This window comes from Triticum dicoccoides, chromosome 5B, assembly GCF_002162155.2.
Source record: "Triticum dicoccoides isolate Atlit2015 ecotype Zavitan chromosome 5B, WEW_v2.0, whole genome shotgun sequence".
Lineage (NCBI taxonomy): Eukaryota > Viridiplantae > Streptophyta > Magnoliopsida > Poales > Poaceae > Triticum > Triticum dicoccoides.
In genome coordinates this window covers 454,195,403-454,221,769 of record NC_041389.1, presented here as the reverse complement: position 1 = coordinate 454,221,769, position 26,367 = coordinate 454,195,403, and the positions used below count along the sequence as shown (strand labels likewise).

At 46.7% G+C, this 26,367-nt stretch overlaps 1 protein-coding gene across 1 annotated transcript; it reads right to left on the bottom strand.

Annotated features, from left to right (window-relative positions):
* Positions 1 to 21,244: 21,244 nt before the first annotated feature.
* Positions 21,245 to 24,433, bottom strand: LOC119309718 (mechanosensitive ion channel protein 5-like). Its single transcript, XM_037585662.1, has 4 exons — positions 22,572 to 24,433; positions 22,052 to 22,469; positions 21,760 to 21,962; positions 21,245 to 21,663 (listed from the first exon to the last, which is right to left on the bottom strand). The coding sequence occupies exons 1-4, from the start codon at positions 24,431 to 24,433 to the stop codon at positions 21,378 to 21,380; spliced, it is 2,769 nt and encodes a 922-aa protein (XP_037441559.1). The 3' UTR covers positions 21,245 to 21,377.
* Between the last annotated feature and the right edge of the window lie 1,934 nt (positions 24,434 to 26,367).

Here is a 26,367-nt window from a genome sequence, read left to right as displayed (position 1 = left end):
AGAAGAAGAAGAAGAAGAAGAAGAAGAAGAAGAAGAAGAAGAAGAAGAAGAAGAAGAAGAAGAAGAAGAAGAAGAAGAAGAAGAAGAAGAAGAAGAAGAAGAAGAAGAAGAAGAAGAAGAAGAAGAAGAAGAAGAAGAAGAAGAAGAAGAAGAAGAAGAAGAAGAAGAAGAAGAAGAAGAAGAAGAAGAAGAAGAAGAAGAAGAAGAAGAAGAAGAAGAAGAAGAAGAAGAAGAAGAAGAAGAAGAAGAAGAAGAAGAAGAAAAAGAAGAAGAAGTCTTTCTTCTTCTTCTTCTTCTTCTTCTTCTTCGTCTTCTTCTTCTTATTCTTCTTTTTCTTCTAGCTAGTCTTCTTCTTCTTCTAACTTTCATATTTCCTAATTTTCAGATTTGCTTGAGATGAGGAAGCTAGCATTGATGGAAACTTGTTGCAAACTTTTACTTGTGCTTGTGCTTCCTTCTTATTTATGGAAACTTGTTGCAAACTTGTTGGATATCTTGTTGCAAACTTGTATATATGGAAATGTTGTTGGAAACTTGTATACATTCTTGTTGTTGCAAACGTGTATATGTTGTTGGAAATTTATTGTTGGTATGATTGTTGAAATTATTTTGAAATGTGTGTGTGTGTGTTTGTGTGTGTGTGTGTGTGTGTGTGTATGTGTGTGTGTGTGTGTGAAATTCTATCAAAATTGAATGAATTTAAGAAAAAACATTAAAAATAGGGGCTATACAAACACTTTGCCGTCTGCTAGCAGACGGCAAAGAGCTTTGCCATCCGCCAGCGGACGGCAAAGCTGCCACATCGCAGCTACCTGTGCAACCTGGGTTTATGGGGGCTGGCCTATTTTGGCAGATTTGTCGTCAGCCAGCAGACGGCAAAGGCCTTTCAATCTTTGTCGTCCGCTGGCTGATGGCAAAGCACGTCATTAACCACTTAATGGACCTGAACTGCCACGTCTGCCGTCCAGACTCTTTGTCGTCTGTCAGCGGACGGCAAAGCCCTTTTCATCTTTGCCGTAGCCTATTCAGCCGGACCTATTGCCGTTTGCTGGCTGGCGGCAAAGGTCTTTGCCGTCAGCCATCCATGCCTTTGCTGTCAGCCATGGCTGACGGCAAAGTGCCTGATTCCTATAGTGTTAGTCATAAAGAACTCACAAACTTATTGCAAAAAATTATTATCCCTCGAAGCAAAGTACTACTCGCTCTATTCCTAAATGTAAGTCTTTATAGAGATTCCACTATCAACCACATACGGGTGTATATAGATGCATTTTAAGTTTAGATTCATTCATTTTGCTCCATATGTAGTCAACCTAGTGGAATTCCTACAAAGACTTATATTTAGAAACGGAGGGAGTTCTAGCATATGCCCCTAGGGGGGAAGATTGGTAGGAAAAGACCATCGCTCGCCCCCGACTGCCGATCATAAGGAAGATAATCAATAATAAATCATGTCCAGTTTCATAGCATAACGAGAGACTATACGTGCATGCTTTGGGAATCACAAACCTTAACACCAATATTATTACTAACTACAACCGTTCACTAGTATCTCCCACATATTGCATCTCTATATCACAAAACTATTGCAAGGAATCAAACATATCATATTTAGTGATCCACAAGTTTTATGTAGGATTCTATGACTAACCATGCAAATGATCAATTGTTGTTGACTCTCTAAATAGATATAAGTGAAGCATCAGAGGTTTAATTCTTTCTAAAAAATACCATGCTCCAATAAATATAAGTGAAGCAAAAAAGCATTCTACAAATAACAGTTTTCTATGTGAAGAGAAATAGGCAATCCGACTTCAAATGATATAAGTAAAGCACATGAAGTATTCTATAAAGACATACTCAAAAGATATAAGTGAAGCTCAATGAGCATTCTATAAATCAAACAAGAACTATCTCATACCAGCATGGTGCATTAAAATAATAATAATAACACACGTCGCTCCAAGATTTACGCATATCACGTGAACAAAACAAAAACAAAAACATACTGATACTTGTTGAAAAAAGATGGGATGCCTTCCAGGGCATCCCCAAGCTTAGATGCTTGAGTCTCCTTGAATATTTACTTGGGGTGCCTTGGGAATCCCCAAGCTTGAACTCTTGTCTCTCCTCCTCCTCATATCGAGACCTCCTCGATCTTCGAACACTTCATCCACACAAAACTTAACAGAAAACTCGGTGAGATCTGTTAGTATAATAATGCAAATCACTAATTTAAGTATTGTTTGAAACCCATTCATATTTTGTTTTTGCATTATAGCTAATGTATTATAACTTCTCCATGGCTTATACCACCGATACAATTGATAGTTTCGTCAAAACAAGCAAAACAATGCATCAAAAACAGAATCTGACAAAAACATGACATTCTGTAGTAATATGAAGATTGACCAAAGTTCTATAACTCCAAAAATTATGAAAATAGACAATTTTCATAGCAATACTGTGTAAAAAGTTCAGAATTTTTGCATGCTCCAGTAAAAAAACGTAAATTCACGCACTACAGCAAAAGTTTCTGTTTTTTCACTGCACATACCAACAAGCAATATAATCATCCTAAAGGCAAATATTGCCACATTATTTTATAATACAATGAATTTGTACAAGGGGATAATTATTTTTGTTGAAAAGTTTCTGTAATTCAAGATTTGCAAAATTTCCATGGGCATGAACAAAGTTCAAGGAGCTCCCCCACTTCAACTGTGCTCGTCTTTCTTACTTTCACTTTTATTTTTGAAAAGTTTTAAGTTTCCCTCTATATTTTTTGTTTTTAAACTTTATAAAAGCACACAGCAGAAGTAAATGACTCTCAAAAACTTTTGGGTTGTCTCCCTGGCAGCGCTTTCTTTAAAGCCATTAAGTTAGGCATAAAGTGCTCAAGTAATGGATCCACCTAGATCCCAAGGTATATCAAAGCCAATTGAATTAACAATGATTTGTAATTTAGTAGTGAGCACAGAGTAATATATATCATGCAACAACAAAGTCTAACTCTCTTCTCATGCATCGGCATGTCATAAAATAATAATTCATGCACATCAAGTAAAGGCCAATACATAGCATAAACAGTTTCTTGCAATTTTATCATGTTGGAAACATAGAGAGGTAGAGATGTAGTTCCTCTGTCATAATAATTGTAACTAGGAGAAGAAAGCACATGCATATTATATTCATCAAAATCATCCTGTGTAGTGGTAAAACGCAACCCATCAATATAATCCTTAATAAGAGCAAACTTCTCTGGTATGGTGTAATTGGGAGAATTCAAAAAGATAGTAGGACTATCATGTGTGGGTGCAATATCAACAATTTCATGTTTAACATAAGGAACTATAGCAAGTTCATATCCATAAGCATCATTCATATTGGCATCTTGGCCACAAGCATAGCAAGCATCAAGTTCATCAAAAAGGGATATTTCAAAAGAACCCAAGGGATCATGCCAATTATCATAGCATTCATCCTTTGGTAAGAATGAAGGGCCATTAAACAATGTATGCGTTGGAGAGTTACTCTCATTAGAAGGTGGGCACGGGTAGTGTTGGGGATATAACTATTTGTGTAAGCCGCCCAGGAGGGGCCAGGTTATGCAAAGAGGAATCACCAGAAAGAAGCCCAAGGTCAAGCATGAAGATGGCGGTTCAATAAAGGGCTTAGGGCCCACAGGCGACTTAAGGCCCGTTGTAGCAAACCGCCACAGTGGCATGACTTGTATCATAAGGTAGATTTAATTAGTCACAGAGCCGGACACTGTTTATAAGCCGGTCGGCACTCTATAAGCCAGAGGGCATCAACCCGTGTATATAAGGGGACGACCTGCTGGCGGCTTAGGGCAAGAAACAACTGATCGAGAGTTGGGCATAGCGTATCTCGTTCCCTGGTCATCGAAACATCAATACCAACCCAACTAGACGTAGGCCTTACCTTCATCGTAAGGGGCCGAACTAGTATAAATCTCTCGTGTTCCTTGTCCCGATTAACCCCTTCAAGCTTCCTAGTTGCAATGGCTACACCACTAAGTCCTTTCACGAGGACATCTGCCGTGACAATTCCATGACAGTTGGCGCCCACTGTGGGGCCAGCGCACGGTGGATTTGAGTTCTTGAAGGGCAACTTCAAAGGGCTCAAGGGATACGCAGTGGGCCGGATGACCAAGAGTCGTCGCGGCAAGATCTATATCAACGACGAAGGCTGGGGCCCTGACGCCGGCTCAATTGAGTACGAGTACCGGGTCCCCTTCGGAGGGATCCACGTCTTCATCGGCCGGATTCGTGAGCTGGCACCTAAGCCGGACAACTGCACCGACCTCGTCGAGACGGCTCAGTGTGCGAAACCCGCCCGAGCTCAACTCGGCATGAAGCGTGTCTTTGTGGGATGCGTCCACGGAGAAGAGCTTTCTGAAGGACCTGAAGATGGTGGTGAGACGGTCGTCCTCTCTGACGGTGATTCGTCCGCCGGTTCAACAGATTCGCTGTATCAAGTGCAAGATGGTGCGCTCGGGGGCTGTTCCGATGGCTTCAGTATTCCGGACCCCTGTGAGTCACCGAATTGGGCAGGAGTCTTCATGGCTGGGACTCAACCCGGCCAAAACTCTACAGCCGCTGCTGCAATTACGTCCGGGATAGGAGCGGCCGGGGAGGAGGCCCTGGGCGCCCGCCGGCTCAAGTGCTGATAGATCTCATGGATAAGCTTACAGGCCTCTTAACCGCCACGGTTATCCCCACAAATAAAGATGAGCATGACGCAGAGGTGGCGCGGGTGTGCGAGGAAATAGCTCGGGCCAAGGAGACCATAGCAGATGAGGATGCCAGATTAGCCACGGAACGGGCGGCTTTGGATGCATGGGTGCAGCAGCTCTAGTCAGAGGCTTTCCAGCTTACGATGAGCCTGAACGCGTCCAATGAGGTAATGAGGAGAAGGCACCAGAAAACTCAGTCCCGTTTGCCTCCAACTTATGACCCTCGGGTTCTGTTTGCTACACCCGGAGCCGGCCCAAGTAACCCGCCAGATGCAAATCAGTTTATGACAACCGGAACTAGAGGACCGGCCCAGCCTCGGGAGATGGTACCTCCTCATGGGAACATGGCGCCGCCTCGTTATGTGCCGATACCGCCGGGTCACTTTTCCAACCCCATGGAGAACCTAATCGCAGCATCAGCGCGTCTGGTGGCTCTACTAGTAGACGGTGATGATCCAACAGCGGTGGAGACCCGGAGAATCAGGGAACTTGTCCAGACGGCCCTGGCTCAGCAAGAGACCTATTCTTATAGCCGGGATAGGATTCATTCAACTCCTCCACCATGGTTAGCACCGCCTCGCCAAAACCGAAGTCCAAGTTATAGCAGGCGCATGGAGTCAGAAGCTTTGTTAAGCAACGCCCAGCGCCGGAACCAGCCCGGTGGCTATAACCTGGTACAAGATCGGTACGTCAAGAGAACGAGCGGGCGGCTTAGATAGCGGCTCAACAGACGGCTCATCAAGATTTCCCAGAGTATCCGATGGCTTCCGTTGAGACGGGAGTGGCCACTAGAACCGGTGGCGTTCCTTGTTTGGTGTCGGCTCTGCATAATGTACGCCTTCCCAAGGACTTCAAGGGACCTCGGAAGGTGCCGAATTATACGGCCGACTTACAGCCTGGAGTGTGGATCGAGAGCTATGAGATGGCCATGGAACTGTTAGAGGTCAGCGATGCAGCAATTGCTAAGTACTTCACCATGATGTTAGATGGAACGGCCCGGTCCTGGTTAAAGGGTTTGCCCCCAATTCCATTGATTCGTGGGCAGAGCTAAAAGCCTGTTTCATCCAGAACTTCAAGGCCACTTGCAAGCAATCCATGTCGATTGTGGATTTAACAAATTGCAAGCAGGAGGAGGGTGAGTCCACGACTCATTGGGTGGCTGGGTTAAGGAGATAATACATTCATCTGACAAGATGGATGCTGGTTCTGCAGTCCTCATGTTGGAGAAGAATTGATGCTTTGAGCCACTGAGGCAGAAGCTGGGGCGCCTTAAGCGTGATTGCAACGATATGGGTATGCTGATGGCCGCTTTAGTCAAATACGTCGATTCTGATAGTACCAAGGACCCCGCATCTGACGAGGAAAGGACAGGGGAGGGAAAGAAGAACGACAAAGGAAAAGGACAGCAGCATAACCCGATGACTCAAGGGGGAAACAAGCGCAAGGCCGAGGGTAACCCGGAGTTTGTAGCCAATGCCAATGCACATGATAGCAATAAGAGACGTAAGGGCAAGCCGCCCCGATATGGCGGGTCAGGCCCATCTCTTGAGCAGCTACTCAATGAGCCATGCCCGAAACACGGCACCCGGGAATGACCCGCCACACACTTATGGAAGGATTGTGCGATCATGAAGGCTTTTAAGAATTCTAACACGTTTGGTGGCAATCATGGGTCGGGCGGCGGCTCAGGAGCTGGCGGTTTTCATGGCCCGGGTGGCGGTTCAAGTTCCGGCTTTCAAGGACATCAAGGCGGTCATAATCAACAGTAGTCTGGTCAAGGGGAACAACAGCAGCAGCAATCGGGTTAGCAAAGCCATCCGAAGCAGCTGAATAGTGGGCAGTATCACGTGTTCACCACAATCTTGTGCAAACGTGACCAGAAGGTTCATAAGAGGGCTGTAAATTCTATTGAGCCGGTGGTTCCCCGTTATTTGAGATGGTCAGAACAGCCCATTGTATGGAGTAGGGAAGATCACCCCATCCGGGTTGACAATCCGGGTCAGTTAGCCTTGGTGGTAGCACCTCAGGTTGCTGGCTATAAATTCACTAAGGTACTCATGGATGGGGGTAGCAGCATCAATATCCTCTATTATGAGACCTTTCAACACATGGGGTTAACTGACAAGAATTTGAAGACTTCCAACACTGTTTTCCGTGGAGTGGTCCCTGGCAAGTCGGCATACCTAGTTGGCAAGATTGAACTGGAAGTGGCTTTTGGAGATGAGTATGACTCTAGAGCTGAAAAACTAACCTTTGAGGTGGTCAAAATCAGGAGTCCGTATCATGCTCTGTTTGGACGGCCGGCTTATGCCAATTTCATGGCACAGCCGTGTTATGTTTATTTACAGCTTAAGATGCCGGGTCACAGAGGTACCATCACCGTGCATGGAAGCCGGAAGGTAGCTCTGGAATGTGAGGAGGGCGACGCGGCTTATGCTGAGTCTGTTTGTGCAGCGGAGGAACTGAAGTTTTATCAAAGCAACATTGACCCTGCAGATATGATCTCTCTGAAAAAGCCAACCACCGAGCATGACCCGGCGATGAAGTTTAAATCCGTTGTTGAAACCAAGCTTGTGGATTTTAACCCGGGTGATTCGTCTAAACAGTTCAGCATCAGTGCCAATTTGGATCCGAAATAGGAAAGCACGCTCATCGAGTTCATCCGTGAGAACCGGGACATCTTTGCATGGAAACCCTCTGACATGCCAGGTGTACCAAGAGAACTCGCTGAGCACACTCTTAATATTGATCCAAAGTATAAATCAGTCAGGCAGTTTCTTCGACGATTCAACGAAGAGAGGCGGCAAGCTATTGGAGAGGAAGTCGCCTGGCTTTTGGCTGCCGGGTTTATTGTTGAAGTTTTTCACCCGGAGTGGTTGGCTAACCCGGTGCTCATGCTCAAGAAGAACGGCACCTGGCAGATGTGTGTGGATTACACAGATTTAAATAAAGCTTGTCCAGCTGATCCCTTCGCTCTCCCCTGTATTGATCAGATCATTGATGCTACGGCGAGTTGTGAGCGTTTAAGCTTTTTGGATGCTTACTCTGGTTATCATTAGATCAAGATGGCAGTTAAGGACCAGGAAAAGATAGCTTTTATTACTCCGTTTGGAGCCTTCTATTATGTATCTATGCCATTTGGGCTCAAGAGTGCTCAGGCGACTTATCAGCGATGTGTGCAGAACTGTCTCCACGATCAAATTGGGCGCAATGTTCATGCTTATGTGGATGATATCGTGGTGAAGTCCAGGGAGAAAGAAACCTTGATATCTGACCTGAAGGAGACCTTTGATAATCTTCGGGTTTATAAAATGATGCTTAACCCGGAAAAGTGTGTATTTGGTGTACCTGCAGGCAAGCTCTTGGGTTTCTTGGTTTCCAATAGAGGCATTGAAGCCAATCCGGAGAAGATCAAGGCAATTACCTCTTTGGATAAACCGGCGTGCATCAATGATGTTCAGCGATTGGCGGGTCGTGTTGCTGCTTTAAGCCGGTTCATAAGCCGGTTAGGGGAGAAGGCCTTACCACTGTATCAGATGATGAAGAAAACAGACACCTTTGTCTGGAGTGATGCTGCTAACACTGCCTTTGAAGATTTAAAGAGACAGTTGTCTGAGCCACCGGTTCTTGCGGTTCCCATTGATAGAGAGCCACTGTTGTCATATGTGGCTGCTAACTCGCGGGCCGTCAGTGTTGCCATTGTGGTGGAGCGTAAGGAGGCAGGCAAGGAGCACCCGGTTCAACGGCCAGTTTACTACGTCAGCGAGGTGCTCATTGAGTCTAAGCAAAGATATCCACATTGGCAGAAACTTGTTTATGGTGTGTTCATGGCAAACCGGAAGCTGAAGCAGTACTTCCAAAGTCATCCTATAACGGTGGTGAGTTCAGCCCCTCTGGGAGACATCATTCAGAACAGGGAGGCCACAGGACGAATTGCCAAGTGGGCTATTGAGCTTGGGCCCTATGGTTTGAAGTATATGCCCCGTACTGCTATCAAATCTCAAGCCTTGGTGGACTTTATCAATGATTGGATAGAGTTGCAGGCACCTGAGGAGAAGCCGGATAATACATATTGGACTATTCACTTTGATGGGTCCAGGCAGTTAGAAGGCTCAGGGGCTGGAGTTGTTTTAACTTCCCCTCGAGGTGACAAATTTCGTTATGTGCTCCGGCTCATGTTTCCCTGTACTAACAATGCAGCTGAATACGAGGCCTTGCTCCATGGTCTCCGGATGGCCAAGGAGATGAATTTGAGCCGGGTAAGGTGCTTGGGCGACTCAGATCTCGTGGCTCAACAGGTCTCAAGCAAGTGGGATTCTAAGGATCCCCTTATAGCGGCTTACCACCGTGAAGTAGATGATGTAGCTGGGCACTTCAAAGGGTATCAAGTGGAGCACATTGATAGAAGGAAGAATGAGGCGGCTGATGCGTTAAGCCGGTTGGGATCCCAGCGTAAGCCGGTGCCGCCTAACACCTTTCTTGATGTTTTGCATAATCCTTCTGTCAAGGTACCTACAGAGGGAGAGCTAGCAGTGCCAGACCCGGAGGCACAGTTGGTGGTTGCGCTTCACGCCATCCCAGATCGGACATTGCCATACTTGGCTTATATGACCCGGGGAGAGCTGCCTGAGGATGAGACCTTGGCGAGACAAATTGTCAGGCGGTCCAAATCCCTGACTATTGTTAATGGCAAGTTACATCACCTCAGTTTCACAGGGGCATTCCAGCGTTGTGTGTCACCTGCGGAGGGTCAAGAGATACTTTGCGAGATCCATGAAGGAGATTGTGGTCATCATGCCGGCTCAAAATGTCTTGTGGCCAAGGCTTTCCGTCATGGTTTTTATTGGCTGACGGCTCATGCTGATGCAGAGGATCTTATTAGCAAATGTGACGGATGTCAAAAATTCTCATGACGAGCTCATGTGCCGGCTCAAGAATTGAGGATGATTCCAATTACTTGGCCGTTCACAGTCTGGGGGCTTGACATGGTGGGACCTTTCAAGAGGTCTAAGGATAAAAAGACACACCTCCTGGTGGCAGTGGATAAATTTACAGAGTGGATTGAGGCAGAGCCGGTCAATCAGTGTGATGCAGCCACAGCGGTTCAGTTCATCAAAAAGGTGATCTTTCATTTTGGTTTCCGCATAGCATCATAACTGATAATGGCACTAATCTCTCCAAGGGTGCCATGGAAGAGTTCTGTCAACGAGAGCATATCGGGCTTGATGTTTCGGTTGTTGCTCATCCTCAATCCAATGGTCAAGCAGAAAGAGCAAATCAGGAGATCTTGAGGGGTATCAAACCAAGGCTCTTGGTCCCCTTACAGCGGACTCCGGGTTGTTGGGTGGAAGAGTTACCCTCTGTGCTGTGGAGCATCAACACTACGCCTAACAGATCCACGGGTTATACACCTTTTTTCATGGTTTATGGAGCAGAGGCAGTTTTGCGAAGTGATATCCGGCACGATTCGCCCGTGTGGCGGCTTATGTTGAGGCTAATAATGAGAAAGCTCGTCAGGAGGCACTGTACTTGTTGGATGAGGAAGGAGACTTGGCAATAGCCCGCTTAGCGATTTACTGGGAAGACCTTCGTCGTTGTCACAGCCGCCGGGTCAAAAGCAAAACCTTTCAGGAAGGCGACTTAGTGCTCCGGCTCATCCAGGATCAGTCTGATATGCACAAGCTATCCCCTCCTTGGGAAGGACCCTTTGTGTTCAGCAAGAATCTGAACAATGGGTCGTATTACCTCATTGATATTCGAGAGCACAAAGACTCACGTAAGTCGGAAGAGGAGACTCGCCGGCCGTGGAACATAGCCCATCTTCGGCCTTACTATACTTAAGCCACCGGCTCTCAAGATGTATATATTTTGACGATGTATATATTATAAAGTAATAAAGCAGGACCTCTGTCCTTTTTTCTTTACCCTCAAAATTCTATATGTCTTTTTTGTTAGATGGTGGAAACAACCAACAGGGAGCGGATCATATCTGAATCCGGCTTTTCCTTTGGTCCAGCTTATGGTCATATCTGAACCTAGCCATGATCACTTGGGGGCTTCCTGTTCAAACATAGGTCATATTCGAACCAAAGAGAACATAGCTGTAGATACCCACTTGATCGGCATACTGCCAAACCCACTTAGGGGCTTCTTGATCATATTTGAATCACAGCTTAACCCCTTTGGGTCTGACGTGGATCATATTCGAATCAGCGTCATTAAACAACTCTTATGGTCACGTGGGGGCTTCCTGTTCAAACATAGGTCGTATTCGAACCAAAGAGAACATAGTTGTTCATACCCACTTGATCGGCATCGCCAGAGCAACTGGGGGCTATATGATCGTATCCGAATCTTAGCTTAACCCCTTTGGGACGGTTTACTGATTGTATTCGAATCAGAAGCCTGTGAATGTTGTTTATTATCCATTGTAAGTATAATTACTTTGACTATCTTGAAGGTGTTATGAGATGGTTTTTGATTCTTCCGGTTTAATATTTACCACCCCAGGTTGTTAAGTGCCGGGTGAACATCATATGAGCAGGAAAGATTATCAAAGGATCACACGTATGCTATTATGTTTATGTTTAGCAAGTAAAGTCATAAACCAGCCTGTATATGATGTTTTTTTGGTTTGCGTTCTGGGTTATCAATACTTTCTGTGACCCCTGACGCGATAAAATGCCAAGGGAATTTTGCTTGTTTTATGTGCAGCATAAGGCAAGCAAATTTAAAATGCCAAGGAAACAAAAGCCAGAAATATATAGTAATAGCGGCTTACGAAAGTGTTAAGCGCTAGGAACATGCGCAAAGGCATGACGAACATTGGGAAGTTTTTTTCTACCCTATTACAAGACTCCCCGAGTCTGAATAAAAGAAGCATTGTTTTTTGCAAAACACCTGGCGATTCACTCCTTCGGCGGGCTTGAAGACTCCGGGTTATCCTTCTCCGCTTCTCCGTCGGCTGTTTTGTCCTGGAAAGTTGACGAGGCCCAGTCAATGCCGCTCAAAGCTTCAAACTCAGCTTCATCATCTATTAAACCGGTTGGGTCCACTTCAGGGGCAAAAGTATGCTTACAAATTGGAGGGATCAGGCTGATTTGATCATATGGAGTGTTTGGAATTCTCCGGTTCTCACTATCAGAACCCGGCGAATACTTGGTAAGTTCAGTGTCGTTTCCAATAAGGGTCGCCACAGGACGTATGGCTTTGACACATGCGGTGAAATCATGGTCGTCAAATACAGTACTGTCCTCCTTCATACTTGGGTATCCAAGGGCAAGATCGGCTGGGTCTAGTTCTGGGAGCCATGCTTTAGCCCGGCTCAATGCGTCTACTGCCCCGGCTCTTGACGACGCCCGCTTTAAATCTTGGATCCGATGAGGTAGTACAGCGAGGCACTTCAACACGTCTTGCAGAAGGTGGGGAGTGGTATTTGATAAGGCTACAACGGCCAAGGCATGTTGTGACCCGGTGTACAGCTGCTCCGTTAGAGTGTAGACCGCCTTAAGCTTAATCAGCATGTTCTGCTTGAGGTTGGTGCTCCTGGGGCCTGTGTTCACAAACATAAAGTGAGCCGGAAATAATAATTACAATAATCATCAAGGAAAAGATTACCATGTTTAAGGTTATATACAATAACTTACCGAAGATGGCTGAGACCATTTGAGATATCTGGCGTTTTAAGTCGGACAGCTCGGTTGTTGCTTCTGCAAGCGATGTTTTTGCCGTCACGGCCTGGGTCACTAGTGAAGCCTTCTCATCAGCCCAGATTTTCTTCTCTGACTCAAAATTCTTCTTCAATTTTTCTTGTTCAGAGATACTGAATTCAAATTTGGAGTTGGCCTTTTGAGTTTCAAGTTCTTGAGTTTCCAGCCGGCTCTTCAGGATAGCAAGCTCCGACTCAAATTGACTTATGGTGGCCTGTATTCATACCAAGTTATGGTAAGGATCATGGTAAGGTAACATTAAAGTCCCAAGTACTTTGCAAGCAAAGCCTCTTGACACTTGGGGGCTAATGTATGTTAAAGAATTTTTTAAACCTATAAATCCGGGTCATGCATATTAAGTCCCAAGCATTTTACAAGTAAAGATACTTGGCACTTGGGGGCTAATGTGTACTGCAAATTCAAAACTATTATGTTATAGCCGGGTTAATATATCTTCTTTAAACCAGACAAATTAACAATAAAACAACTTTCTAAGTCTACAACATATTTATTCATAAGCAATAGACTTGGGGGCTAGTGCAATAAGTAAGATTTAGGAAAATAGCATAAGTTATACCTCAGATTTGTGCTGTGTTTGTTTTACCATGTCAATTTCTAGGTCACGGCTATTATGCACTTAATTCAGATAGCCCGAGACTATATCACCAATGCTTAAGTGAGTATAATCAGTAATGTCCTGCTTGGCTTTTCGGCGTTCGGCAACTTCTTCCTTGGCAGTGCATTTGGCAAGGACAGTAGGCCGCCCTGGTTCAACAAACTGAGACCTCAAAATCTCAACTTCCGGGTCATTTGTCTTGACCGGGCTAGGAGTTTCCGGGTTATTAGAACTGTTGAGAATATCTTCAGCGGGCGGATCAGAGGTTGGCACTAGAATATAGAAGCCGGTTCAAGCGGCGGCTGATGGGTAGAACTGTCAGGAGCAGCTGTACCAAGCTCCAGCTCAGCCACGATCGGTTCTTGGGACGGCTTATTCTTCTTTGCCCTCTTACTGGGCTTCACTTGCATACTGCCAACAAAGGTACAAGGATGAATACAAAAGTATGAGTAAGGTAAAGCCTAAGGAAAGCAAAAGTCACATTACCCGGGGGCAGTTTTGAAGGCCAGCATGTTAGATTGCATAGACTCGCCAGAAGAAGGAGAGGTATCCTGATAATTGGAGTCAAAGGAATTGAGAGGTTGGCGAAAGTAACCCGCCAAAGGAAAATGACAACATAAATCGGAGATAACCTTAGTCCGACGCTTCCTGGTTATGTCAGGTAAACCGGAGGAAAGCTCTACATCCTTGCTATTCCAGGTCTGCCTCCGGCTTTCAAACTGTTGTTGCTTCAAAAGAAATTGAGGATCTTGGTAAGCCAAAGGATGTGAAAATCTTAATTTCCGGGTTACTCTTCGAATTTTCTGACGCGGCAGAGGCTCGGAGTCGGAGGAAATTATAGTTACCTCTTCCTCGGTAGCTCGGCTGTTCCCTGTGTCTTCCTGAAAAGATAGAGTGTCAATAAAGTAATGACAAAGGAGTCAGGAGAGTTAAAGGATTACCTCTTCTTCATCGGAAGTGTCGTCCAATTTGAGTAAATCGGAAGCGCTTGGTTTCTTCTTTCTTGAAGTTCCTGCGTTGGCGGCTTTTCTTTCAGCTCTTTTGGCCGCTCTAGCTTGTTTGGCTGCTTCAAGGTTATATTTGGCCTTCCAGAAGTTATCATCAGCCTGTGAAAATGATAAGAGGTTATGAGTAAAGGCAATATATAATATAGTAAAAAATATTAATCAGAGGTTGGTGACTCACAGCAGGGGCCGGGTTCTTCTTGCAGAAGGAAAGTAAACCAAAGGCATTACTTATCACCGTGCCTTCTTTCAACAATGATTGGGTCGTGGCCTCAACCACATCTTCCGGTAAGTCGTCAGGGCTATGACGCATTGGGTCATCCTTCTCACCGGAGTAAGTGCACATTAAACCGGGTCGGCGGCTTAACGGAAGTATTCGCCAGGTAACCCAGACTCGGACTAAGTCGATGCCGTCCAAGCCATTTCCCAGAAGAGCTTTGATTCTTCCAATGGTGGGAGCAAGTGGCAGACGTTCAACAGCAGTTAATTTATCCGGCAGCGGGTGGTTGGACTCAAGGCGCAGCGCGCGGAAGCCGGGCAAAGGGTTCTCCTCAGCCGGAGAAGTGTCCTGGCAGTAGAATCACGTCTTGTTCCAATCCTTTGGATGACTTGGCAGTTCAGCTGAATTGAGATGCCACCGAGTTCAAGACTGGGCCCGTTGGCACGTTCATTCTGCCGGTTTAAGTAGAATAGTTCTTTGAATAATAGTATATTGGGTCCTTCTCCAAGATACACCTCGCAGAAGACTTGGAAGTTGCAGATATTTGACACAGAATTGGGCCCGATGTCTTGGGGTTTGAGATCAAAGAAATGCAAAACATCCCTGAAGAATTTTGAACCGGGCGGAGCAAAGCCCCGGGTCATGTGATTGGTGAACACGATTACCTCCCCCTTTTGGGTAGAGCTTCTCCTCTGACGGGTTAGGAGCCCGGTAAGACATGATTTCTTTGTTGGGCAGATGGCCAGATTTCACGAAGTCAGCCAAGATACTCTCTGTGACAGTGGACTTAACCCAGTTGCAGGTCACACGAGCTTTGGGTGCCATTACGTAAATTGAAGCCTATGATGAAATAAGAGGTTCCGGTTTAAATTTAACCCGGAAGGAAGCATGTTAAGTTTAAACAAGATAGTGGCTTAAGAAGGGGCCTAATGACATATGGATAACTATATCTGGTTGCCTAAAGCCGCTGTGAGAATCAGTAACAGTTAAAAGACATGTAAAAGTAGCAAGGAGCTGACAAGGCTATCAATTAATGTTGTTTATCTTAAGCCGGAAGGAAGAGTTGCCAGAGTTAAAAGGGCTTAACAGAAACAAGTCTTGCAGTTGACACATATTATTTTGGATCAAACGGGTGTATAGAAAGAAAAATTTTGTGACCTAAAACTAGTGCAGATGAGTTCATCAGTGTGAATCAAGGCTGATGTACATGAAAGGAATCTGTCTACAGTTGGAAACATGTGCGAAACAACCACCGCAAATGTTCGGTGTTATCTGATAATCAGAAAAGGGTATCAGAGGTGAAACCTATCAAGGATTTGCAATGGGCGGCGACGAACACCGATGAACTCGAGAAACTGTAATGCAGATCTGAGATAGGAAGGAAAGGAACTTATGGATGCAGACTGGCTGCGGAGGTTCGCCGTCGCGTTTTTTCTGCTCCAACCAGGTTGATGCAGCGGCCTGAGTTGGTGAAGATGAGGAGATCTGCGATGGCAGCGGCGGCGGAGCTCGGGCGACAGAGAAGCAGCGAGAGGAAGAAGATGACTGGAAGGAGGAGAATGGGAAGACCTAGGTCGCGCTTATTTATAAGGGAGGGATAACTGAGACGACGCGATAAACGAGGAGATAAGAGTTATTATCCAGCGGCCCTGACGCCTCGGTTTTCAGAACAGTCAGCCAAGACAAAGATCCGTTGGAGGATACGGTGGAATAAAAAAAGAATTTAAGTAAAGATGATGTCATGGCGGGTTAACACGGATCCAAAAGATGACGTCATGGCGGGCTAAAGAAAGCCTTTGCTCAGTCAGAAGACTGAAGATTTATTTCTTAAAGTATTTTAAGATTGACATGAACAGGTTCAAGTCAATCTGGGGCCTAATGTTGGGGATATAACTATTTGTGTAAGCCGCCCAGGAGGGGCCGGGTTATGCAAAGAGGAATCACCAGAAAGAAGCCCAAGGTCAAGCATGAAGATGGCGGTTCAATAAAGGGCTTAGGGCCCACAAGCGACTTAAGGCCCGTTGTAGCAAACCGCCACAATGGCATGACTTGTATCGTAAGGTAGATTTAATTAGTCACCGAGCCGGACACTGTTTATAAGCCGGCCGGGACTCTGTAAGCCAGAGGGCGTCAACCCGTGTATATAAGGGGACGACCTGCTGGCGGCTTAGGGCAAGAAACAACTGATCGAGAGCCGGGCATAGCGTATCTCGCTCCCCGGTCATCGAAACATCAATACCAACCCAACTAGACGTAGGCCTTACCTTCATCGTAAGGGGCCGGACTAGTATAAATCTCTCGTGTTCCTTGTCCCGATTAACCCCTTCAAGCTTCCTAGTTGCGATGGCTCCACCACTAAGTCCTTTCACGAGAACATCTGCCATGACAATTCCATGACAGGTAGCTAATCCGCTCTTCCTCATTTTGTTCTTCGCTCTCATCATCATCTTTTTCATCTAATGAGATCCCAATTTCATCAATTTTTTCCTCCATAGTTTCCTGCAAAATATTAATCTCTTCCTGGACAGCGGAGGAGTCCTCAATATATGATTTAACATAAGCATTAGAGGCATAATTTTCATAGCAATATTCAAGCATAGCTAAATTTTAGGATTTGTAAATAGTAGCATCATGCTTTTCAATAAAAGAAGCAATTTCATAAGCACCCTTAAAAGCAACAAATTCTTGAATTTGTTCAACATCATAGTAATGATAAACACCCTTAGCATAAGAAGATACGATTCCATTATCACTAAACTCACATTGGTAGGGAAGGTGTTTCTTAGGGTCTTCAGAACAACAACTAAAATCATGTATTTCACATAAATTCCAAGCATAACAATGCATAGTCTTAATTTGATGCCATAAAAGTTTCCCTTTTTGAGATGAGCCGTATCGCACATAATAAGCATGCTCATTAATGATTTTCCCTCAACTAAGCTAGTTGGGGATTCAGCATGAGCACATAGGGATCAAAGATGATCCAAGCAGAAAGCTTCAGTAGTATGATAGATTTTGGGCGGTTCTTCAACCATTGTTTTAGTTGTTACAACTATTTTTTTGGTATTTTACGTGTCCTACCCATAACTAAACATAGAAAACAAGAGCACAACATAATAACTACTTAGTGATAAAGCAAACAAGCACACACGATAATATTCACCCCACGCTATTGCTCCCAATAGTGCGAGAAAAAGGTCTTGATAACCCACAAGTATAGGGGGTCATTTGTAGCCTTTTTCGATAAATAAGAGTGTCGAACCCAACAAGGAGCTAAAGGTAGAACAAATGTTCCCTCAAGTTCTCTCGACCACCAATACAACTCTACGCACACTTAACGTTTGCTTTACCTAGAACAAGAATAAAACTAGAAGTACATTGCGAAAATAATAAGTTTAGTAGTTTAGTAGATAGATTTGTCACACAATAAATTATTTGTCCCTAGGTGATTACTAACTAAACCGGTAACCATTATTGCAATTATATAAGAGGGAGAGGCATGAGCTAACATACTTTTCATACTTGGATCATATGCACTTATGATTGGAACTCTAGCAAGCATCCACAAATACCAAAGATCATTAAGGTAAAACCATAGCATTAAGTATCAGGTCCTCTTTATCCCATATGCAACAACCCCTTACTCGGGCATAAGCTTTTGTCATTCTAGCCACCCACCATAAGCAAATCATGAACATATTGCAACACCCTACAGCGGGGATCCCTCATGTTTGCGTGACACGGAGGGCACCGTAGGACAACACCAAAATAAAATATACAACTCAAACCAATCAGGATCGTCAATCAACCCATAGGACAAAACGGATCTACTCAACCATCATAGGATAACAACATATCATTGGATAATAATATGTAGTGTTGAGCACCATGTTTAAGTAGAGAATTGCAGCGGGAATAGAGAGGTTACACCACTGCATAGAAGGGGAGAAAGCTGGTGTTGATGTTAGCAAGGTTGTTGATGTAGATCGTTGTCACGATCCTTGCCCTGGCGGCGCTCCGGCACCATCGGGAGAGGGGGAGAGAGCCCCCCTCCTTCTTCTTCTTCCTTGGCCTCCCCTAGATGGGAGGAGGGTTTCCCCTCTAGTCCATGGCCTCCATGTCGGTGGAGGGCGAGAGCCCCTCCGAGATTAGATCTCTCTCTCTCTCTCTCTCTCTCTATATATATATATATATATATATATATATATATATATATATATATATATATATATATATATATAATCTTCTGTTTCGCGTTTTTGTTTTTTGACCCTTCACAGTTTTTTAAATTCCTGGAGATCCGTAACTCTTGATTGCGCTGAATTTTTTACACGATTTTTTCCATAAATTATCTTTGTTGCGCCCGAAGAAGATCCCCAACTGACTTACAGGGTGCCCACAAGACACCACCATGTGCCAGGGGGGACCAGGCGCGCCCTGGTGGGTAGTGGAGGTCGCAGGCCTCCGTTTGCATATTCCACCTCCAAAAAATCACATATATTCCAAAATAATTCACCGTAAATTTTTATCATATTTGGACTTTGTTTGATATGGATATTCTGCGAAACAAAAAACATGCAACAAACAGGAACTGGCGCTGGCCACTCGATCAATATGTTAGTCCAATAAATCATATAAATTGTTGCCAAAAGTATGTGAAAGTTGTGTAATATTGAGATGAAATGATAAAAAATTATAGATATGACGGAGACGTATCAGGTTGTATTACCAAAATAAAAATCATGAATCATTTTGAAAAAATCTTCCTTGAGTACGTGCGCATTTTTCTTCAATAATAGGCCATTGAAACCATTAGGCCAGGTGCTTTGTCACATGGGATATCCTTTATAACCTGTTCAATCTCATCATTGGTGAAAGGGTCATGTATGTAAATAAGATCATGGGGTGTGACAAAATTATTGATATCAAATAGTATATGTAAGTTACTGGTAGTGCCACTGTGTTTTTTATTATGTTTGACCAAGTTTATGAGAGATACTACTAGTTAACCTATGAACTTTATCACATTTCCTCCTTAAGAAATCCTCCAAAATCTCACTTACTTGCGCTTTTAGTTTCATCTTTTATTTATTTCAAAAAAAGTACAATACATTATCTACTTATTACTTGTTACTGTATCCACAATGAGGTCACCGAGGCAACAACCATGAAATCTTCTTGGAAGCGATGGTCTCAAAGGGTAATAAGATCACATACTCTCACTCAAGCAAATCAAGGCAGAGACTCAAACTGATGCAACCAATGCAAAGCAAGAACACAAGAGTGCTCAAATCATTCTCTCTCAAATCTAACCCAAAACAACTAATGCTATGGAGAGATGGGAGATGAGAGGAACAATGGAGGAGGTCAACAAATGACTCCTAGATCCATGAAATAGTTTTCCCCAAAATGGATTGGAGTTTTGGCACTTGGGTAAGGAGGAGAGGGCTCAAAAGAATGGGAAAATCTCAAATCTAAAAGCTACCTCCCCCTTGGGGGAAAATGCCTCTTAAATAGGGGTGAACCAAATCTGCATGTTGGGGCCTCCAGGCTGCCTATGTACCTCTCCATGAAGTTCCAGACCAATTTTCGGACTACCACGGAATCAAAAATAGGATCCCGGGCTAAAAGAGAAGCTACAGACAATTCTGGAAGTGCCGGAATAAATTCCGGTCTGCACAAAACAGAGAGGACAACAACATGAAAACTTTCATAACTTTCTTATACGAACTCCGATCTTGATGATATTGGGATCGTTTTGAATCTATTGGCAATCCCAAGGTCCTCACATAGAGAAGCACCCAAGATCAGCCTAAAAGGAGGACCGGTACATGCAAATGTTTGAGCATTCTATGCACGACATGAACAACCACTTAATAGTACAACTATCAACCCTATAATCTGATCTCCCACCAAGCAACTTGAGACCGGTAAAACTAGGGAAACCTAGCTAGCAATTGTATACCTTTGCCTTGAGCATTCCACTTGAGCTTGATATTGACGTTCACACTTGGCTCAAGATGGAAACATAATCTTAATCACATCTTCTACATCACATTGACTTCATACTGATTTTAGTAGATTCAATCATAGAACTTAATCTTGATGCCTCGGAGTTCATTTCTTTGCTTTTCTTGATCATAATATATTCATCACTAGAACTCAATGATCTTGATGCATATCTTGGTGTTAATTACATTCATTCCTAATCCATCCAATATTCTTCATGCCTCACATATGGAATATATCTCAATGCAACGGTTGTTCCATAGGAATTGCTATTCATTACCAACACTCGATGCATATCTTTATCTTGACGGGTTTCATCAATCTATCCAATATTCTTCATGCATTTCCTATGGAATTTTCCTTCAAATACATCTCAATGAAACATTAGTCCATAGTGATTATCATTAATTACCAAACCCACACATGGGGACTACATGCACTTTCAGTGGTCTTTGCTTCAGCAGCCCGAGCATAATGAGCTTCTTTTCGCGGCATGTACCCAGCTAGGGCGGGCAGCCAAGGATATTTTTACCCTCATATATGGATGTTGGTTTAGTACTCTTTAGATCAGTGCTCCAGTACCTTATGTTTTCTTCCTTTCCCTGAATCATGTCGATTTTCTTCTAGAATGTGTGAAGCATGATATTTTGGTATGTGTATATCTTTTTATATGTATGCAAAGGTTGGTTGTGAACTCTCGCGGTTGTTTTGTCTCGATGCGACGTTTTGAGTTAATAAAAGTCCCATTCTCGGGAAAAATATATTCATGTTTAGTGAGCTAGAGAAGTAGAGGGAACCGGGCAGAGGCTCACATGTTGGATGATGTACGCCTTACTCGGTGCCCGTTGGTTAACATGTCTGTCCAATCTTTTTGTATTAGAGTGAGAATTAGAGCTGATTCTAATTCTGTGTAAATCTGGTTTAACATCTCATAAAAATACAAATATAGTTCAAACTATCACAGTGCAACAAACATGTAGCTCAAAGTTCAATCTACTAAATAACTAGTACATAGCAACTTTACTCCACAATCTAACTATCAAAGTGTTCATAGAGAATTTCAAAAATTCAACGCCCATGTCGTGGGCATCCTAGTGGAATTGATGGGAGGCGCATTGCGAACATTTATGTCGAGCGGCAGCATCCGGTACTCGATGTCAAGATCTCTCAAGATCTTCATCATCTCTTGGAGAATGAGCTCCCTCCTGTCGAACCTCATCCCCATGTCTTGGAAGTTGATGGTGTGCCGGCACCAGATGGATATTTTGAGCCTGTTGGTGTCATCGATGTCGCGGAGCACGACCATGGAGCCGGGGTACCAGTGCTCTTTCTTGTTGTCAAGGTAGCTGAAATTCAAAGTGACATGGGCTTAATATTGCTCATGACAAAGTGAGTTTAATTTGGCAGCAAATTTCAGTTGAGCAAGGAGCAAGGACACGTACTGCATCAGCCTCTCCTTCATGAGGGCCAGTTTCTCCGGCGGCGTGGCGACGTTGACAGAGAAGTCGACGGCGTCTCCCATGTCCGGGCTCCTGTAGTAGTTCATGATGGGCAGGGTGGCGAGCTTGCTGTTGGGGTAGTAGACCTTGAGGTTGTCGTAGCGTAGGAAGATGGTGGTCATGATGTTCATCTCCTCTACGACCACCTGAAATTCCCAACAGTCTGGAGCCACGTCAATCAGTGCAACCCTTGGACGCGGCCAGATCAGGTAGAATCAACAGGAAGGATTTTAACCTGCATCCCGTCGACCTCGCATCGATCGCCGACGTCGAAAGGGTGCATGACGAAGAGGAAGATGATGGCCTCGAAGATGGTCTTGAGGGTGTTGCCGAAGATGAAGGCGGCGACGAGGAGCTGCGAGCTGAGGAAGACGAAGGTCTTGGTGGTGGCGAAGCCGAGGATGAGGAGCCAGAGCGCGAACACGATGAGCGCCACCACGACGTTGGCCATGTGGTGGAGCTTGTTGACGGCCGTCTTGGTGTCGTTGAGCGTGAGGGCGAGGGCCTTGCGCTCCCGGAACGCGTTCACCACCCAGTTCTTGAGCGACCGCTTGCTCACCCTGTTCTGCTCCTGCGCCCCCTCGAAGAGGTCCATGGCCTTCAGGGCCTCCTCCTGCCTCATGAAGCGCATCAGGTCCGACAGGTATATGTGCCTGCATCATGGTGCACCATTCGCAACCGGATCAGTGTCGATCGATCTTGGCATGAGTTGTTGCAAGCAAGGATCGGTAATGGCGGAATGGAATGCTACTGACTTGGATCCAGGCTTGGCGACGTTCTGGAAGATCCTCTTGGCGGCGACCTTGGCCTCGTACTCGCTGTGTATCTGCGTGGCCAGCTCGTCCTCCTGGTCCGGCCCCGTGGCGTGCTTGATCTGCTCGTCCATGGTCGTCAGCGCGCCGTAGCGGACGATCTTCATCAGCCTCTTCATGCTCCACGCGGAGATGTTCTTCTGGCTCAGTCTGTGGAGCTGGTCGATGGAGATGGAGTTCTCCTCCAGGTGCCGCTCGCTCTTCTGCCTCTGCAGCTGCTTGCTGGCCCCTCTCCGGGACGCCGCCGCCGTGAGCCGCGCGCCCTTGGGCGGCGCCGGAGCGGCGGCGGCGGCCTTGCTGGGCATGGCCGCCGCCTGGAGATCGCTGGGCATGTTGGCCCCGGCGCTCTGTAGGCGCTGCACCTCCGCGAGCATGCGGCTCTCGTCGACCAAGGGCGGGCCGGAGAGCGTCTCGATGACGTACTGGTTGAAGAGCGCGTCCTGGATCCGGTCGAAGAAGGTGGAGACGTGGAAGGAGGAGGCGAGCACCTTGAGCAGCAGCGTCTTCACCAGCCGGATGGCGGTGGCCACCAGCAGGCAGCAGAGCACCTTGGTGACGTAGAGCAGCACCAGCGCGTGCGTGTCCTGCTCCCGCTGCGCGTCCTTGTCGAACAGCAGGTGCCACGCCACCAGCGCCACGCCCAGCCAGAGCACGTTGCGCACGGCGCGCCGCACGCCGTACACGAAGTAGAGCACCTTCTTCCGGAGCAGGAAGTTGCGCTCCACGAAGAAGACGGCCATGCGGATAATCCAGCCGGACATGAGGCGGCCGCAGATGAGCACGCAGATGAGCACCTCCCACTTCCACAGGTGGAGCCCCGAGACCTTCTTCGTGGCCAGGGTCGGGATGGTGACGCTGCACACCAGCAGGACCAGGATGATCACCAGGCCCACCCACTCCAGGATGATGAGGCAGTCCACCGTGTCGGGCTTGGAGTCGGCGGCGAGGTCCTCGTCCACGAACGGGTCGTCGTCCTCTTCCACGTCGTGCCCGCCGGCCTTGCCGAGGAAGCCCGACCTGTTGAGGAGGCCCGACCGGAGCTGCCCGGACTTGGGCGGCACGCCGCCCTGCATCACGAACGACTTGCGGTCGCGCTGCTCCCCCTCGGTGGTCGACCCGCTCGACGGCGGTGGGGGGTCCATTAGCCGGGACCGCGTCTTGCAGCGCGGCAGCAGACCGTTGCCAGTGGACGACGACGAGCAGCGTAGCACCTCGGCTTGGTCGGCTCCTGCTCCCGCTTTGGCGGCGGCCTTCTTCCGGGCGTTGGCGCCGCCGCCGTCGGACGAGGAGGAAGAGGAGCCCGACGGGCAGAAGCGCTTGCGCGGATCCTGCTGGAAGGCGACGCGGGAAGGGGAGGGGACGTTAAGGAGCCGCCGCATCTCCTCCATCTCGAGCTCGGGGTCGATCGCGAGGTCACCGCCGGCAGCGGCCTGCTTCCGCAGGAAGTTGTCGATGAGGCGGCCGGGCGGGTCCTCGCTGCACTCCCCCTCGGCCCTCGCCGGCGACGGAGGGGACTGCGGCGGGCGGTTCTTGAAGCTGAATGACTCGGCGAAGCGGCTCCCCACACCGGTGGGCGAGGCCGGCGCGCTCGACCCGCCCGAGCCGGTCACGGGGACGGCGGTGTAGTCCGGCCCGGTGGGCGCTTTGAGGGAGAAGGAGCTGGCGCCCACGCCGGCGATGGAGACGTCGTCGTTGATCTTGACGACGACCTCCCGGCGGCCGCGGTTCTTGTCCTGGTCAAAGTCGAAGGACGCCGAGCGCGACGAGCCGTACGACTTGATGCTGCCCTTCCGCGGAAGATCCATCGCGCCTCCGCCTGAGGTCAGTCCCAGATAGCAAGCAGGGGCGAGCTAATGACCGGCGACGTGTAGAGGGAGGGAGGGAGGGAGGCTCGATATCGGTCGCGCGCGCCGGAGAGGACGCCGGACGCACGTCAGGCCGCCTCCGATCAGGCACGTACGTAGCTAGGCGCGGCCCGCCCGGGCGGATGGAGCGGGGAGGCGCCTATGGCAGCTCAGGCGATGCGACGGGCAGTGCGCGGAGGGAAGCGGGCGGGAGTGTCTGTCACCTGACCTGACGATCGATCGATCTGCTCCGGCCGGCGAGTGAAAAGTGGAAGCTGTCGGGGGCGGAGTGGGGTGGCATATATCGGGTCGGGGGAGGCGCATGCATGCGATACAACGGAAGACGTGACTGCTGCGCGGGAGTGGAAGGGAACGCTCCCCGCGACCAGCGGCGAGGAAATCAAGTTGGGACTGTCAGACCGCCGTGGAGGCCGCTAGCTGCTCAGTGGTGGTGGTGAGCTACGGACGGAGGCCTATTTCGGGGGTGGTAAGATATGGTCTCGCTGATTCCTTTCCTCGTCTCTTGGCGCTTCTCCCATGCATGTCCCCGATGGTGATGGTAATGGTGGTGGTGGGTGCAAAAATGTTGGGCATGCACCTCTGTCCCGCACATCAAACCGTTGTAGTATTTCCCTTTTCAACATAAAATCCATGCATGCATGACAAAGGTGCATAGAGAGGAGACCAAACCGTTGAGGTGAAAGATAGTGCGCGATGGCCAAAGAAAACATTTTTTAAAAAGCAAAGAAAGAAAGAAAGAAATCAAGTTGAGCTCGGCTAGTAGCATGATTTTACTTTCTTTTCGTGTTTGTGATTTGTAAGTCACCTGAAAATTGGCAAGAGCGAGCGGTAGAGGCGACAGGTAGTCTGCTGGCTCCGAGGAAGATGAGTGGTGGGGATAAGGATGGGGGTTGAGGGATGGTCGGGGCGATGACAACACATCGGCGAGGGCGGCGAGACACACGTGGTAACGTCGTATGACGCTGGTGCGTGTGGGCCATCGGTTAGGCTAGACTAGTGGGCAGCTCGACGCGATAAGGAAGAAGAAACTCCACGCTCAATCAAGTTACGGCAACAACAAAAATTGTTCAATCGATGGTTGCTTTTGTTTTTCCTCGCCATGTTAAACATTTTAGGGGGTTTCATGAAGTCTTTGTTACTTTTCCATTTGTTTATGTGTTTTATATGGCACAACGTACATCACAGGCCTTCGATGGGGCACATCGCGCCTGCAGACCCGACTGACACTGTGCGTGCGATAATTCGGTAGATTTAGAATGTTTCCCAAAAAATTACGCACTGGTTGGCCTGCCCTTTTAAGCTTTATTGTTTTTGTTTTCACTCACTTTCTTGGGCTTTTTCATTAGCTTTTTATGTGTTTTATTATTTTGTATTTGTTATAGTATCACTTCTGCCCAAATTTTCACTTCTAATTTTTTGGTAATTGTTATCGGTTATTAACTTTTGGGTCTAGCTATGACACATTAGATAGTGACTCCGTAGCAGCGTTCATACACACTTGACTTCAGTTTATGCCCATGCATCAAGGTCACTAACCACTGGTTTTGTTCGAACAGAATCCACGGTGCGGAGTCGGTCATGCCACAAGACTTAGTTTGTGTGGTACCTTTCATTTATCCTTTTGGATTTGTTGCAACTAGTGGAATGGTTTAGAGCGAACACATGAGGAATATGATGGCCATTGGGTTGGGGTTGGGGAAAGACTTGTGTCCCATTAGAGCACTAAAATCATGGTTGATATATCTGACTTCAGTTTATGCCCTTGCATCATGGTTCATGCACATCTGACTTCGGTTTATGCCCTGGCATCAAGGTCATCAACCACTGTTTTTGTTCAAACTGAATCCACGGTGTGGAGTCGGTCGTGCCACAAG